General features: G+C 56.4%; 5 protein-coding genes across 5 annotated transcripts in view; 2 read left to right on the top strand and 3 right to left on the bottom strand.

Moving 5' to 3' along the window:
* Positions 1-532, bottom strand: part of PTSG_03674 (AGC/PDK1 protein kinase) — an 11196-nt gene extending 10664 nt beyond the window's left edge. Inside the window, exons 1-2 of the mRNA XM_004995343.1 lie at positions 505-532; positions 69-304 (exon numbers count right to left, since the gene is read on the bottom strand). Coding sequence (XP_004995400.1) covers positions 69-266 — 198 coding nt within the window. The 5' untranslated portion in view covers positions 267-304; positions 505-532. The remainder of the gene's footprint in view (positions 1-68; positions 305-504) is intronic.
* A 2-nt stretch (positions 533-534) lies between these two features.
* Positions 535-2727, top strand: PTSG_03673 (centrin). The gene is made up of 6 exons (XM_004995342.1): positions 535-578; positions 822-986; positions 1220-1334; positions 1457-1571; positions 1880-1956; positions 2254-2727. Exons 2-6 carry the CDS (start codon positions 828-830, stop codon positions 2295-2297), a joined length of 510 nt encoding a protein of 169 aa, XP_004995399.1. The 5' UTR covers positions 535-578; positions 822-827; the 3' UTR covers positions 2298-2727.
* Positions 2728-3465: 738 nt separating this feature from the next.
* On the bottom strand, positions 3466-7291 carry PTSG_03672 (uncharacterized protein; the record flags this gene model as incomplete). Its single annotated transcript, XM_004995341.1, has 9 exons — positions 3466-3992; positions 4194-4514; positions 4772-5060; positions 5384-5484; positions 5691-5920; positions 6266-6349; positions 6517-6570; positions 6911-7038; positions 7271-7291. 9 exons carry the CDS (start codon positions 7289-7291, stop codon positions 3466-3468), a joined length of 1755 nt encoding a protein of 584 aa, XP_004995398.1.
* Positions 7292-8024: 733 nt separating this feature from the next.
* PTSG_03671 (uncharacterized protein) lies at positions 8025-12134 on the top strand. The gene is made up of 9 exons (XM_004995340.1): positions 8025-8135; positions 8367-8612; positions 8895-9919; positions 10173-10322; positions 10506-10623; positions 10827-10947; positions 11151-11210; positions 11385-11446; positions 11722-12134. The coding sequence occupies exons 1-9, from the start codon at positions 8041-8043 to the stop codon at positions 12053-12055; spliced, it is 2211 nt and encodes a 736-aa protein (XP_004995397.1). The 5' UTR covers positions 8025-8040; the 3' UTR covers positions 12056-12134.
* A 665-nt stretch (positions 12135-12799) lies between these two features.
* PTSG_03670 (uncharacterized protein) lies at positions 12800-15312 on the bottom strand (the record flags this gene model as incomplete). Its single annotated transcript, XM_004995339.1, has 2 exons — positions 12800-15217; positions 15310-15312. The coding sequence occupies 2 exons, from the start codon at positions 15310-15312 to the stop codon at positions 12800-12802; spliced, it is 2421 nt and encodes an 806-aa protein (XP_004995396.1).
* Between the last annotated feature and the right edge of the window lie 617 nt (positions 15313-15929).

The raw sequence follows: 15929 nt of genomic DNA, 5'->3' as shown, positions 1-15929 counted from the left end.
CACGCACACACACACACATGCACGAATCAGAATCGGAACTGGGGCTCTTCTCCACAAACGAGGCTCACCTCTGCTTGCTCTGGTGCAGGTGCCGAGGTGGCGGCGATGTCGCCTTTGGACTTGGCACGCTTCTCCCTCAGCAGGGCAAAGTGGTGGGCAAACAGCTCACCCTCGTGCACCTTGGCTGCGTATGCGCGGGCATACACCTCCGAGTGGCCCTTGCCCTTGAGCTCCTTGATGAGCTGCTCCTCGTCCACGCCTGACATGCCGCTGACGCTGTCTTGTTCTGCCTGTACCAATCAAACTGATGACGGAGGCACACACCATGTGAGAAGCACGTCGTACCACCCTGCAACCTTGGGAGAGAAGCCACGAGCCACACGTGTGGGACACCACATCGCCATGCACCAAACATGTCACCACACACACACACACACACACACACACACACCCATCTCCAAAAACCATGGAACCATGGAACCATCTCAGCACAGCACAGCTCACCCTGTCTGTATTGGGAACCACTTCGCAGTTGCGGAATTTATGAAAGCTATCTACGAATTTTCCCGACTGCAACGGTGTGTGTGTGTGAAGTTGTTGACTGTTTGGTTGGTGTGGACTGTTGTTGACTGGTGTTGACTGTTTGGTGTGTGGTGTGGACTGTTGTTTGTGTGGTCGTTGTCACTGGCTTGCTTTCCTATCCTGCTTGTGCTTCCCTGCTTCCCTGGCGTGCTGGCGTGCGTGTGGTGTCGTTTAGTGTTGGATGTGGGGCGTTATGTTCGTTCATAACACCGTTGCATGCTGCGATGCTTTGCTGACAGGAGGAAATGAGCCTGTACACGCGGCACGAGAGGCCGACGCTGGGACCGGCGTCTGCGGCGAAGAAGCGCCGCGAACTCACAGAGGACGAGCGCCACGAAATCAAGGAGGCGTTTGACCTCTTCGACACAGACAAGGATGGCTGCCTCGACTACCACGAGCTCAAGGTGTTCTGCCGTTGTTGATAATGTTGTTGGGATTCTGCTGCCACCAGTATTGACTGCTATGTTCACAGTGCTCACGATGGTTGTGCCACATGCCCCACGTACGCGTTCGTCTCATACCACACCACAACCTGCGTTTGGGTCGCCCTCTTTGCAACCCTCTGCAACCAAAAAACGCGCAACACTCGACGCCACTGCTGTTGGTGCTCACACGGCGTTTTGCTGCATTAACCAAGGTTGCAATGAGGGCCCTCGGGTTTGACGTGAAGAAGACAGAGGTGCAGAAGATTATGCGCGAGTACGACCGTGATGGCACCGGCCTCATCTCAGAACAAGATTTCAACGCTGTTGGTACGCTGTCAAGCACTGCTGTGTGTTGGAGTTGTTGCTGATCACTTTGCCAGTCGTGTAACTGCGCCCGGGTTCTGCTCACGACCGTGCCACCACTGTCATGTGTGCATGTGCGTGAATAGTTGGTGACCGCATCTTGGACCGCAACCCGATTGAAGAGGTGATGAAGGCGTTCAAGCTGTTTGATGAGGACCAAACGGGCAAGATCAGCATCGGCAACCTCAGAAGGGTTGCAAGGTGCGTTCGTGTTTGTGTGAGATAGAGAGTGAGTGAGTGTGTGTGTGTTTGTGTGTGAGTGTGTGTGTTGGTGTGTGTTTGTGTGAGTGAGTGTGTTTGTGTGTGTGTGTGTGTGAGTGAGTGTTTGTGTGTGTGTGTGTGTGTGTGTGTGTGTGTGTGTGTGAGTGTGTGTGTGTGCGAGTGAGTGTGGTGTGTATTTCCGCAAGAGAGTGGCTGCTCGTCTGTGTCGTTTGCTTATGCCACGAGATACATTCACCTCCCCAACTTTCCTCATACCGCGGCTGCGCGTTGCTTTGCGTCACAAACAGGGAATTGGGAGAGGACATTCCCGATGATGAGCTTAAGGCGATGATTGAGGAGTTTGACCAGGACAACGACGGAGAGAGTGAGGAAGACGTAGCTTGTGCGTGTGTGTGCATCTGTGTGTTGTATGTTGCCATGATGGTGCTGTCTTATGACCGTTTGATGTCTGTTTGAAGTGTTCTATGAATAACATGGTGTCGACATGGTGTTGACAATGCGCCATATCTGCCAATGCTTCCATCGCAGTCGCTCACCCCTCAACCCTGTCCTTGTCGTACGCACGCACACACACACACACACACATACACACATACACACACATATACACACATATACACACATACACTCATACACACACACACTCATACACACCAACCAGTCAACGAGGAAGAGTTTCTGTCGATTATGACTGCCGACTTCTGAACCCTGCCCCACCATGTCTCCGTGAACCAGTTGGCATAGACGGGTCTTATTCTTTCTCTTATGTGTGATGCGACACGTTGCGTTTTCTGTGTGCATGTGCGTAGCTACGTTTTTCGCGCCACTTTTTGCACCTTGCTTGTGATGTTCGTTCCTGGCCGGATGTACCTGCTGTTGTGTTCACTGCTGGTTTTGTTTCCGTGTTTGAGTGCGTATGTGCCATGCCATGGGCTGCCATCACTGCCGGTTGATTGCACTTACCATTTCGTTGCTTTCCTTGCTTCTTGCATCTTTGTCTTCGTCGAGAAAGCGTCTCAGCACAACACAACTACAATGATCAAGCAAGCAAGCAAAAGCAAAAGCAACCTTGGTCACAACTACGTCATCACACACACACACACACTCACTCACACACACTCTCTCTCTCTCGCCGGAGGCGTGTTGCTGTGTTGCTTCTAATGGTGTATTTGGATGGTGAAATGCGACTAATGTCAACGAAAGAGAAGGACAATGTGGTTCTAGCAAGACAAAGCAGCGAGGCAAACGGAAAGAGTCAATGAAATGAGGAAACAAAATGGCAACAGTATGCCGAAGTGACGGCGTCTGGGTACAGGCTATGCAAGTAGTCATGTGTGCCCTTCACAATCGCTCGACACACACACACACACACACACACACTCTCTCTCTCTCTCTCTCTCTCACAGAGAACTAAGGTCGCTACACCGTCAAGGTGCCACAAGGAAAGACAAAGAAAGAGAAGCCAGCTGTGAATGCCTGGGCACACATGGTGAGAAGCATGTGTGTGTGTGTGTGTGTGTGCAAGGATAAGTTATTAGACAGGAGCACGATATCAAACAAGACCACAAAACAAAGGGCAAAAAGGAGCACATCAACGCTCATGCTTCAACTCACACGCACAAACAAAGAGTGCTGCGCGCACGTGGTGGATATAGACACAAGAAGGCATGGGCTCCATTATCAATCAACACACACACACACGCAAAAGAAGAAAGAAAGAAGAAACACATAACGAGTATAGTCGACAGAGAAAGGACAGTGTACAAAACGTGGGAGGCCAAAACTGCCATTCAGACGAGGGCACATGACAGCAAACACACAAGTATATGCATGGTGCACGCACACGAGACCACTTTGAAAAGGCACGTGGCAGTCACGGCTGCATGCTGGAGTCAATGCGAGACGCATCCAGGGGCATCCAACGCACGGGCTGCGATGACACGGACAGATTTGGACCAACACCACCACCACCGCCAGCATCATCCATGCAGCCAGCATTGCGGCGCTGCGATGCCTCTGCCATCGTCGACGATGTTGCCGTGGGTTGCATCACGCGCGGGTGTTGGTGGCGGTGCTGGTCGGTGCCACGTGCACGAAATTCCAACGACGTGGCGTCTCCACGCCATGTTGGCTGTTCGCGCTGCCCTCGCTGGCGTGATTGCCACTGCCGGTCATACTGTCGCTGATGGTCACGGTGCTCTTGGCGCTGCCCTTGCTGCTTAAACGCTGCTTGTGGTGTCGTACCCAGCGGCGAGACAGGAATAGTCCATGTGGTTCCGCGGGGCTGATGGCGCTGCTGGTGTGGTTGGCGCTGACGATGGTGATCGTGTGGTGATGGCGGTGTGTGGGCTGCTTCCTCAACGACCGGTGGTGACAATGGGATCCACCACTGCACGACACCTGCTGTTATGAAAGTGCAGTCAGGGGTTGACACAGTGAGTGCAAAGCAAGGTGAGGAGCGCAGAGGAGAGGGGGCGCAGAGGTTTGCAGCAACGGCAGCAGTCATGGCAATGCAAACGGAACATGTCCCTGTCCAGGTATTCGACACATTGACAGGCAAGCAGACAGACAGACAGGCGAACAGACAGACAAGAAGCGGACCTTCATGTTTGTTGGCGTGCGCAGTGCGTGCATTCGGGGTGGTGTGTCCGCCTGTGATTGCCTCATCGTCGCCATCATCGCCGTCGTCATTCCCATCGCCCTCGGTACCCCCGCCGCTGCCAACCCCGCTTCCATGGTTGTGTTGTGGGCGACGAATTGTGTGGCGGTGGCTGCGGTCCACTGCGCGGTGCTCGTGGGCATGGCCTGCCTGCGCTCTGTCCACCTCCGTCACAGCATCACCCGTGGTGTCATTGTTGACGACAGCGCCACTGCGAGGGCGCCGGTTATCCGGGCGCGGCGACTGCTGGTCCTGGATGTCAGCTGTTGTCACGTGGTCAGGTAGGTGGTGAGGGCGGGAACGTGAGACGCGAAGCAGAACAACGTGCGTGCGTGTGTGTGCGTTTTGTATGCGTGTGTGCATTTTTGTGTGCGTGCGTGTGCGTGCGTGTGCGTGTGTGCACGTGTTGAATGTGCGAAAAAGCAACAAAGCACCTCAACAGCGAATACCACCGCCAGCACCACCACCATGAACATGATCACAAGCATCACTCCCACTCTTCAAACCACACAGCACATACGTTGCTCCAACGGCGGCGTCCGTGGCCGCACGACCCGCGCTGCTGTGGATTTGCTCAGTGCACTCGCGTGTGCATGATGCTGCGGTATCATTGCTGACGACGATGACGCCGCTGTGCGCGTGTGCGCCGTTTGCTCGTCGTGCAGGGAGCGAGACAGGCGAGCACGCCCGTGGCGGCGGTGGCGGCGGGGGTGGTTGCGGTCGTGGCGGTGGCGGTGGTGGCGGGGGCGACGCTGCAAGTTGCTGGACGAGTGCGTGTACGCATACGGGCCTTCACTGTGATACGGCTCCTGTTACCATTTGGGGGGAGAGGGGCATGGAATGAGCGGAGTCAAATGGAAGAAGACAGCGGGTGTTGGTGACGGTTGGTAAGATGTTTGTGTGTGCGTGTGTGTGTGCGTGTGTGTGTGTGTGTGTGTGTGTGTGTGTGCAAGTGAGTGAGTGAGTGTGAGTGTGCAAGTGCGTGTGTGTGAGTGAGTGAGTGTGTGCAAGTGCGTGTGAGTGTGTGCAAGTGTGAGTGAGTGAGTGAGCGAGTGTGTGTGAGTGAATGTGTGAGTGTGTGTGAGTGAATGTGTGCGTGTGTGTTGGGGACAGTAGTTGCGCATGATCCAACCTCTGTACTGATATCGCCGGGATGAGAGCTGCCCAGCGAGGGCGTGCGCTTGTAGTTGTCGTAAACGGTTCGATACGACCCGTCGGTGCTTGTGTCGTCCGCTGGTGGTGAGCAGGCGGGACATGCAAGTGAAGGCATTAGAATCATGGGGGGCAAAGGGCGAAATGCAAGCAGCACAAGCAAGCAACGCGAGGTTTCACGCATGCACGCACAGGCAGACACACAGACATACAGACGTGCAGACAGACACACGGACACACATACACAAAAGGTCTGCAATGTGCCCTCCCCTTCATCCTCGTCATACCGTAGCCCGAGGGTGCCTTGGAGGGGGAGCGATGGGTCGACTTTGACGGCGTAGACGCCGGGGAGAACACATGCGGCGCAGCATCCTGTGATCCAAGCGTACTGCTGGAGCTCAAGCGCCCTGCACGGACACCAGCAGTAGCGGTGGCGGTGGGGTTGGTGACAGTGGTGGTGGTGGCGTTGATGGTGCTGCCTTGCTCGTCAGCCGCAGGGGACACGAGGCGCGTCATCCTGATGTGTGCGTGTGTGAGTGTGTGAGTGAGTTTGAGTGTGTGAGTGAGTGTGTGTAAGTGTGAGTGGCGACAGACGCAGGAAGAGAGAGAGAGAGAGAGAGAGAGAGAGAGAGAGAGAGAGAGAGAGAGAGAGAGAGAGAGTGTGTGTGTGTGTGTGTGTGTGTGTGTGTGTGTGTGTGTGTGTGTGTGTGTGGCAGGGATATGCAGGCAGAAGAAACACAAACTGAAACAATCGGCATCAGCGACCAAATAGTGCACACACACACACGAACACACTGGTACACACTCTGTGGCACACACACATACGCGTACGCACACTTGCACAAATTCATTGTTGCCTCACCAGTCCCAGGTCGCAAGCGGGATGTTTGGCTTGAAGAATTCCTGCAGTGCAAAGGTCTGCTGATACTTGGGGTTGTTGGCAACACTGTCGATACGAGGCCAAAGCAAACGTGTGCGTGTGCGTGTCGATTGGGTGTGTGAGTGACGCATACACGTCTGCAAATGCGCAGCTTCACGTTGACGACGCAACTTGTAAGACAAGCACGCCTCGAGCCAAAGGTGGCCGCGTTCTCATTGTGTTGTCGGATTTACCATGACAGGAAGCGCTTGATGCCTTGCAGCTGTTGCTCGTGTTCCTGCAGCGACCTGTGGTGCCGCGTGTGCGTGTTTGGAGCAAGGGGAGAGTATCGCATGTGGTGTGAGGGGACGACGACAAGCACTCACGTGCGCATGTGTGTACAGTGCACATCAGGTGCAGACACTGGAGAGAGCAGTCTCCATAGCCATGGCTACGTAAAGCAGCAGCAACAAGAGCAAGAACAAGAACAGGCACAAGAACAAGAACAGGCACAAGAACAACAACAACAACAAGAACAACAACAAGAACAACAACAACAACAACAACAACAACAACAACAACAACAACAACAACAACAACAACAACAACAACAACAACAACAGCAAGAACAACAAGAACGGCGCGTACTCGAGGTTGCGGCGGGTGAGGGGCGGGGGAAACGGGGCGCCGGTGCGCAGTCGCTGTTGGAGCCAGCGGCAGTGTGAATACCTGCGATCAACCTGACAGCAGCGGTGCGGGAACGACGGGTGCCGGGTCTGGTTGGGCCAAACAGTGGCGGAGGAATGGGCAGGAGAACAAGGGGGGGGGGGAGCGGAGCGGGGCGGGGTGAGGTTGTGTTGGTGGCAGCGTTCATCCAGTAGGGACAAATATCGAAGAAACAAAGACAGCCAGACACACACAGACGCACAAAGACACACACACACACACACACACACACACACACACACACACACACACACACACACACACACACACACACACACACACACCGTAGGGTCGGCGGTGCATCTTGAGTGAGCGGTGCCGCATTGAGGACAACACGGTGCTGCCGCCAGACACGATGGTTCCGCCCTATGCCATCTTTTCCGGTTCGCCCGGCAGACAAACCGGCACCATGCCCGAAATCACAGATAGAATCCAGTCGGCCATTGCAACGTACGATGCGTGTTTGCGCAGTGTGTGTGTGTGTGTGTGCGTGTGTGCGTGTTTGCATGTAATTGCACACGTCAGTGTATCTGTGTGTGCGTGTTTGCATGTAATGGCACATGTATACCTCACTCCCTATCCACCTCCCCACCCCTCTCGTTGTCACATATGCAGGGCGTACTACGACAACTTTGTTGCGCAAGAGTGATGAAGCTTCAACTACGATGGGAGGAAGTGGAGATGGAGGGGGAAGGGAGAAGTGCTGAATCAACGACTTGTGTTTCGTTGTTGTTACACCAAGGCCGCGTCCAAGTAAACGTGGTTCCCGAACGCAGGCAAGGCAGACAGGCAAGGCAGACAGGCAAGGCAGACAGGCAAGGCAGTGAGGCAGAAAGACACATATGAGACAGACACACACACAGACACACAGGCAAGGCAGACAGACAGACAGACATACATGACACACACACACAGACACACACACACAGACACACACACAGACACACAGGCAAGGCAGACAGACAGACAGACAGACACACACACAGACAGACACACACACACTTATTTTAGCACAATGTGCTATTTAAAGGACAACAAGGCAGGCAGTCAAGATGGACAGTGCAAAGCGAGCAAAAGTGCAGCTGGAAGGGCACACAGAGGTGCCAGTGGCCCAGTACACTGTTGACGGCAAGGAGGAGCATGTCAAGTACGTCTTCAAAGATTCCCACCTTTGCCATGCAACCTATGTGTTTGTGTACAGCTCTGGACTGACGCCAACAGTGCAACATCGCTTCTTGTTGGCAGTAGTTGGTTGGAGTTGGTTGTTGTATGAGATTGCAGCTGTTGTTCACGTTTTGTGTCTCGCATGCCGGCGAGGGCGCTTGCCGAGCTCTCCTTGTCCGTGACTCACGCAACACGCCACGACTCGAACCCGCAGTGAGCTGAAGGCGGCCTCGCGGGCATTTCAGGTCCTCACCCGGTTGGACTTTGAGAAGCTGGAGCAGGCTCAGGACGACAGCCACAGCACAACACAGCCAACCAAACTGGCAGACGGGAATGGAAAAGAAGAGAAAAAGGCAGAAGAGACGGAGGAGACGGAGGAGGAGGCAAGCCACCTGGAGGAATACGAGCAAGAGGACAAATCAAACCTGCAACAGATGCGAGCTCTCGACACAGCAATCACGTAAGCGACGTGGCTCGGGAATGTTTGTGCTGGAGTGTGTGTGTGTGTGCGTGTGTGTGCGCGCGTGTGCGTGCGTGTGTGTGCGTGTGTGTGTGTGTGTGTGTGTGTGTGTGTGTGTGTGTGTGTGTGTGTGTTTTAGTGTGTGGGCAAATGGTTGTGCAGCACCGGTGTACCAGGATGGCTGAAGGAAGAAAGCCCATCGACACTCTCAGGTGCATCGAGCGTGCCGTATTCACCCTGCACACTTCCCATCATGCACACACACACACACATACAAAACAGGGCTGCGAACGATCAGATGCAGATGCTGATTGCTGTGCTGAACATGGCACAAAAGACACAGTACCTGGATATGGAGCGCGTTGCTGTGCCCAAGCTGGAATTTAGCCCTGCTGCTCGCCTGCAGTTGAAGCGTCAGCAGATGCACACGGCAGCAGAGACGCTCCGCGGCGCCATCACGCGCCTGCACGACACCATGGCCAGCGAAGTGCAACGGTTCTCCCAGCTCACACAGGCGGCTTCTGCGTTTCGCATTGTGCGGTCGGATGGCCGCCTGTTTGCAAGCGTTGCGCCGGGCTCGCGCATCGTTCGCGCCAGAAACCCAGACCACCAATGCAGCCTCTCCTTCTCACAACAGCAGCGCCAGCTGCTCGCAGACGTGCCCATATCTCTTCGCGCCAACACGGACATTCGCGTGTACGCGGGACACGTGTCACCAGATGCCCTCTCTCGCGTGCGCATCCAGCCACCGTCGTCCCACTGGCTCTCTGCACTGCAGGCTGCACAGCGCCACGCCCACCAGCTGCAGCTCTTCAACATGCTGCTGCGTGGTGCCGGCGATGCTGGCGATGGCATCACGTGCACCATGCCTGCGCGCAACGCCATTTCCCTCACCCTCGGGCCAGGCATCCAGGTTGTTGTCTGTCTCCATTTCAGCGACATTCCCGCCAAGACGCCAGCAGCAGCATCAATAGCAGCGACGAACGAAGCACCGTTGTCGTCGCCAGCACCAGCAGCACAGCCTCAGACGCGCGCCAGTGAAGGGATGGACACAGCCGAAGACAGCGGCGGTCATGCAAGCGGTCATGTTGATACACAGCAACAGGAGGTACCACAGGCGCATGTACAGGATCACGCGCAGGAACACAAGCAGCCACCACAGCAGGATGGAAACGAGACAACGTCACCACCAATAACAACATCGACAAACACAGCACCAACACCATCACTGGATGATGCGAACGCTCCCAAGCACCACCACGAGCTCACGCTGTTGCTGAAACAGCTTCACCAGTCGCTCGTGCGCCGTAAGTGGCTGCTCCCTTGTGGGGTGTGGCATGTGTGTGTGTGTGTGTGGCGTGTATGTGGCATATGTGTGTATGTGGCATGTGTGTGTATGTGTATGTGTATGTGTATGTGTATGTGTGTGTGCGAAAGAGCGCGAGACGGAGTGAATGTGCGATGTAGCAAGTATGTGAAAGAGAACAAGTGTAGGCCTGTGTGTGATACTCATCGCTCAGCCACCTCAACCACCATGCACCACGTACGGTCACACGTCAGGCCGCGGGGAGCGGGAGTTGCGGCGCGCGCTGCTGCTGTACAAGACGTCGTTGCCAGTGCACCATGACCGCCTTCCCTCGCTCGTCAAGTCCTTTGCCGCCATTGCAGACTGCAAACTCCGCCAACCCCGGATCACACAGCGGCTCAAGGGTTAGTGACGGTGAACAAAACACATGCTTTGTGTGCTTGTGTGCGTGTGTAGGCGTGTGCATGCGCGTGTGTTTAAGTGTGAGTCTTGCTGTATGCGCGTGCGTGAGAGAGAGAGAGTGTGTGTGTGTGTGTGTGATGCGCACCGTGATGCTCATGTATTGACGCGTGCGTCCGTTGGTGCAGAGGCTTGCGAGCGGTGGCAGCGCGTGTGCTGTTTCCGCATTGAGGACCTCGGGCCAGCGTTGCACAAGCACAAATGGAGCATCGTCGGCTCCATCGGAAGCGTCACCAGCTCACTCACGTTCGTCACACATTCACATTCACACACACACCGAATGAACGTTGCCGTGTTTTGGGAAGCTGTGTCCTCACAGCATATGCTTGCATGTAGCTGTTTGTATTCCTCACTCCACTCTCTTCAATGTGTTGAATGCGTGCGTGTGTGTGTGTGTGCTTGTGTGTGTGTGTGTGTGTGTGTGCTTGTGTGTGTGTGTGTGTGTTCAGGGTCGACTATGACCACAGCGAGAAGGGTGGAAAAGTTGTGATCAAGTCCACGCCCATTGGCCGGCCGACGCAGGACCGTCGAGCCCTCCGCGAACTCACGCGCAGCGACGCAGACCGCGTGGTTCGTGCGCCCCTCTTGTCAAGATGAGGGTGGTGGTGTTATGCTGTGCGGTCGCGTGTACGCATGTGGATGCACGCGAACACGCATGTGTGACTGTGACTGTGTGTGTGTGTGTGTGTGTGTGTCTGCACGTGATCGTCCTGAGGACTTGTCATCGGGCTCACCGCTGCTATGGTACACACCTCCTCCCTTTGTGTCGATAGATGTCGAGGTTTGTCCTCAACTGCGTTCTTAACTTCATCGAGTCAACAAATGCAGACACGGTGCGTGCCACATGCATCGGCCGTTATACGTGTGTATGTATGTCTGTATGTGTCGATTTCAAATTACCGTTTCTCCTCCTCGCTCTCCATGTTCGTCCATCTGTGCGTTTCAACCCGTCCTGCTGACACGGCAAATACTGCCGTATCTCGGTTGCACCGCCAATCTTTTGGCAGGTGTGTGCCCTTGCCAGCGACGAGCACTTTGAGCATGGAACCATTCATCTCCCCAGCAACAGGTGCTGTAACCCTGATGTTGTTTTCCTTTACACACACACACACACACACACACACACACACACACACACACACACACACACACACACACACACACATTCACTCTCTCTCTCTCCTCTTCTATCACTCCACATTTAGGTTTGATTATTAGGTTCAAAGCCGCTATCATTACCGTATTATTTTACCACCAGCATCACTCACCTCACTGCCACGCATGCGTGCGTGTACACTGTCTGTAACCCCATCCCACCTCTCTACTGTTCCCATGTGTCGCCAGGGTTGTGCGGTGCGAGCTGCTGCGACAGGCGCGCGATTTCCGGTTTGTGTGCACACACGGTGCTGGTCCCTTCCACCGGGCACCAGCACACCCACCGACCACCACTCTGAGCGCAGCTATCACTCAACAGCAGCAGCAGCAAGGTGAATACGATGCGCGCGTTGTCGCGCATGCCATCAGTCACGTGCTCGCACAGACAGCCCCAAGCAACAACGACAACAATCACACCCGCAACAGCACCAACAACACCGTCGACGCTGCCGCCGCCACGGCTGCAGCGCTCGGCTCTTCTGCTCTGACAACCACCACCCCACCGCCACCGTCATCAACCTGACAGGTACATGTGTGTGTGTGTGTGTGTGTGTTTGTTTGTTTGTTTGTTAACCATCCTCCCCCCCCCCCTCTCTTCCCGTGTCTCGCGTTCGCTGCGGCGTGTGATGGTGTGATGGCTCGCTGCTTGCTGGTTGGATTGATGATATCAACTACTTTGGGGGACAGGCCAAGGGGTTGGTTGCACACTGCACACCTGCAGTCGCATCCAACATATCAGTCACAAAGAACAAGAATAACAACACACGCAACGAGTCAAGGAAGCGCAACACGACACACATCAAGGAACACGGGTGGAGTATGATGTAAAGCACAACGGTGCGAGTGGGCGTAAACGTGTTTGTGAAACGTGTAGGTGAGAGAAGGGGGGGGGGGGAAACTGAGGTGTAAGACCATTAAGAACTGATTGAGTGAAACCCACAACAACATGTAGCTGGGCGCGCGCAATGCCAAACGCACGCCCGGAATAACAAAGTGACAATGGACATGCAAGGTGAGTGAGACACACACACGCATCATCAAGCACACGGTAAGGAAACCAACACACAGTCTGGAAGACACCAAACACTCGTTTCTAGGGAGAAAGGTCAACAAGCTAACATAAACCAACCAACTCTTTCTGAAAGTGCATACACAGGCAGGCAAATCAAACAAACACAAAACACTCAAACAAACAGACAAACACACACACACACACACACACACACACACACACACACACACACAAACACTCAACCACACGACTGCGCTACGCGGACGATTGCGGCGGGGCGGCGGCAGATGTGTCGGCGTGCAACTGCGACATGAGATCGCTCGACTCCGCGAGCAGCAGCTCCACTTCCAGCGCTGCCTTTGACGGCGAATCAAACGGAAGTGGTGGTGGCATCGACGTCGTGCCGCCCGTGCTGGTCACAGCGGTGGCGATGGACGCGGTCGTGGTCGTGGATATGGCTGTGGTTGTGGCGGTTTTGGCAGCCACATGTGCCGTCGCTGATGTTGTTGTTGGCATGTTGGGCATCGTGTCCAAGGGCAGAGGAAAGAGCGCGGCGCTGCTGTTGAAGTGCTCCTGTGGCCGCTGCTGGCCTTGCTGATGTTGCTGCTGATGTTGCTGCATGGGCGGCTGCTGGCGCTGGGCGTAGTGATGCTGCTGCTGGTGCTGGTGCTGCCCTTGCGGAGCGTACGTGACCGGCGGCTGTGGTGCCTGCACAGTGTTGAGTTGCACCTGTTGCAGCAGACTCAGCAGACCAGCCTGCATCGCATTCGCTGCACCGTGCTGTTGGTGTTGGTGCTGTTGCTGGTGTTGTTGCTGCTGTTGCTGGTGTTGCTGCTGCTGCTGCAGGGACTTGAGCTGCTGTTCTTGGCGGTGCAGCTGCGACAAAAGGCTCTGCAGTACTACTGGGCTCACGGGCGTGCTGCCCGGCGCATCACTTCCACCTGTGTTGACACCGCCACCACCATTGGCCATGTGCTGGCCACCATTGCTGCCGTCAGTACTGCCAGGTTGCCCTTGGCGCTGATGTGGCTGGTGATGTGGCTGGTGCTGGTGCTGCTGTGACTGATCGTTCTTGAACTTGACACCAAAGAAGGACGTTGGCCCACACAGCGGTGAGGGCAGCGCGTCGAAGCTTGTGTCCCGGCTGCTCTCCAGAGCACCCATGATCCCTGAGGGCGGGAGTGTCGACGGGTCCACCTGGGAGCGCGGTGCTGCGCTTGCCGTCGTGGCCGTGGGCGCAGACACTGTGCGGCCCAGCACGTGCGTGCCCGGCGCCTGTGGTGCTGTTGCCGTGTTGGCGGTGGCGGCGCTGGTGGCGGTGGTGGGGGGAGCATTGGTGATGTGGGGCACGGCGTGGGGAGCAGAGAAGGTGCGCTCTGGTTGCACACCCATGGACGCCACGCCGCTGCTGTTGAGGCCGCTGCTGTTGAGGCCGCTGCTGTTGAGGCTGGGCGTGTCCCCTGCGACGGTGCTGCTGTTCAGGGTGTTAGCGGTGGCCAGGCTGCTGGCGTCGCCAATGGAGGATGCGCGCATGGAGGAGAGCGCAGGCGACGGCGGTCCCACCACAGAGGAGGCCGGGGTGCCTGCATCAAGCCCCTGCTGCGTGCGCAGTGCCGCGTTCTCCTGGGCCAGGCGGGCGAGGTCGCTGGCCTGCGTCTGCGTCTTTGCCTCCAGCTGCCGGATGCGCTCCTCAAGGCGCTGGATGTACTGCTTCTTGCGGCGCCGGCACTCGCGCGCAGACTGCCGGCTCTTCTGCAGTTTCAGCTCCCGCTCCCGCTCAAGCTCCTCGGGCTTCATGGCCTGCATGATCTCCCGTCGCCTGCGCCCGCGCTTGCCTGCAAGCTTCGACTTGTACCCGGCAGACCCTTCCTGGTCGTCGTCGTTGCCAAATGCAGACGCCGTGTCAAAGTCAAAGTCCTCGTCCTGGTTCGGCTGGCTGTGACGGCGGTGCGCTTGCTGCTGATGGTGCTGCTGCTGCTGCTGCTGCTGCTGGTGGTGGTGGTCTTGGTGGAGCGAGTGCCGCCGGTGCTGCGTGCGCTTCTTCGTGCGCGGGTGGTCCGTGTCGCTGTCGTGGTCGCGGCCGTGCTGCTGTGGTTTGTCGCCACCCATGTCCGTCGACAGCGCTGCAGATGATGTCGGCGCAGAGGAGTGTTGCGAGCGCGGGTGGGCCGTGGCGGCGGCGGCAGCAGCTGTGCGCTTGCCTGCGGGGCTGACGCTGCGAGATGCGCTTGATCGCGGCACGGGGCTTTGGCGGGCCGAGTGCACGACGCGGCTTGGCGGCGCGGGGATGGTGTCCGTGTCGCGCAGGCGCGTGGGAGAGAGGCTTGTTCCGCGCAGGGCAGCACCCGTGGTCGGCGCGGCAGTCAGGCTCATGCGGCGGGCCTGGCGAGGGGACAGCATGCGCCGGCGCTCCACCATCACCTCGCCAACGGTCGCACGGCGATGAGGGGAGGGCGCGCGGAAGCTCTCGTCAATGTCGTGGCTGGCGTCGTGGCTGGCGTCGTAGTCTGTGTAGCTGCTTCGGCGGGAGGAGCGGTTGGAGGCCGCAAACTCCGTGTCGTCCGCGCCGCTCAGCCCGGGCATGTCGCCTGCTGGATCGAAGAACGTGAAGGGGTCATCATCGTCCATGATGCCGAGATCACCAGCGGGGATGGGTAGGTCATCGTCATCTGGCTGTGTGACGACAACGGACGGCGGCGGCGGGCCCGTGGTGGACGAGGCGTTGTGGGCATTCGTGGTGTTGGTGATGGCTGCAGTGTTGGCACCATGGCTGCTGCCGCTTCTTGTCGATCCGTTTTGGCTCTTGTCCGCCGTGTCATTGTTATTGTTATTGTTAGTGTTGGTGGTGGTGGTGTTGTTGTTGTTGATGTGATTGAGGGCTGTGCCGTCGTGCGCAGGCGCGTCATCGAAAGTAAACGCGTCTTCATGCTCTTGGATGGAGATGTTGGGAATCGGCAACCCAGACCACCTTCCTTGCTGGTGCTGGTGCTGTTGTTGTTGTTGGTGGTGGTGCATTGGAGGAAGGTCCGCCATGGCGAGCACGAAGCACTCCATTAACGGGGCGAGTAACGAGGATCAGATACCAACAAAGGGGAGGCAGCAATGTAGGCCTTGGAGTAGTGCTGATGAGTAGCAGGAAGAGGGGCTACGACAGCAAGGAACACTGGTGTGGGAGAGGTGGATGAGTTGAGAAGGAAGGTATTTCTGTGGGGGGTGGAGGGACAATAACAAGAACGCACGCCGGAAGAGTGGAGGAGAACGACGAACAGTAGCGTGAGTGACAGACGCAAACACAGGGCCAATCGTTAGCGAAGACCTCTCACAATTTCTGTGTCTTGTTCTGACTCTCTTAACTCCCTGCCTCACTCACACTCGCACAACAGAG

Source organism: Salpingoeca rosetta, assembly GCF_000188695.1.
Source record: "Salpingoeca rosetta unplaced genomic scaffold supercont1.8, whole genome shotgun sequence".
In the NCBI taxonomy this organism is placed as follows: domain Eukaryota; class Choanoflagellata; order Craspedida; family Salpingoecidae; genus Salpingoeca; species Salpingoeca rosetta.
This window is presented reverse-complemented; position numbering and strand designations above follow the sequence as displayed.

Bases quoted from the DNA above. Each gene is read 5' to 3' on its own strand.
- PTSG_03673 (XM_004995342.1), top strand. From the start codon at position 828: ATGAGCCTGTACACGCGGCACGAGAGGCCGACGCTGGGACCGGCGTCT. The intron at 987-1,219 runs GTGTTCTGCCGT...GCATTAACCAAG, and splicing joins TCGACTACCACGAGCTCAAG to GTTGCAATGAGGGCCCTCGG. The intron at 1,957-2,253 runs GTGAGGAAGACG...CACACCAACCAG, and splicing joins CCAGGACAACGACGGAGAGA to TCAACGAGGAAGAGTTTCTG.
- PTSG_03671 (XM_004995340.1), top strand. From the start codon at position 8,041: ATGGACAGTGCAAAGCGAGCAAAAGTGCAGCTGGAAGGGCACACAGAG. The intron at 8,136-8,366 runs GTACGTCTTCAA...TCGAACCCGCAG, and splicing joins GGCAAGGAGGAGCATGTCAA to TGAGCTGAAGGCGGCCTCGC. The intron at 10,624-10,826 runs GTTCGTCACACA...GTGTGTGTTCAG, and splicing joins AGCGTCACCAGCTCACTCAC to GGTCGACTATGACCACAGCG.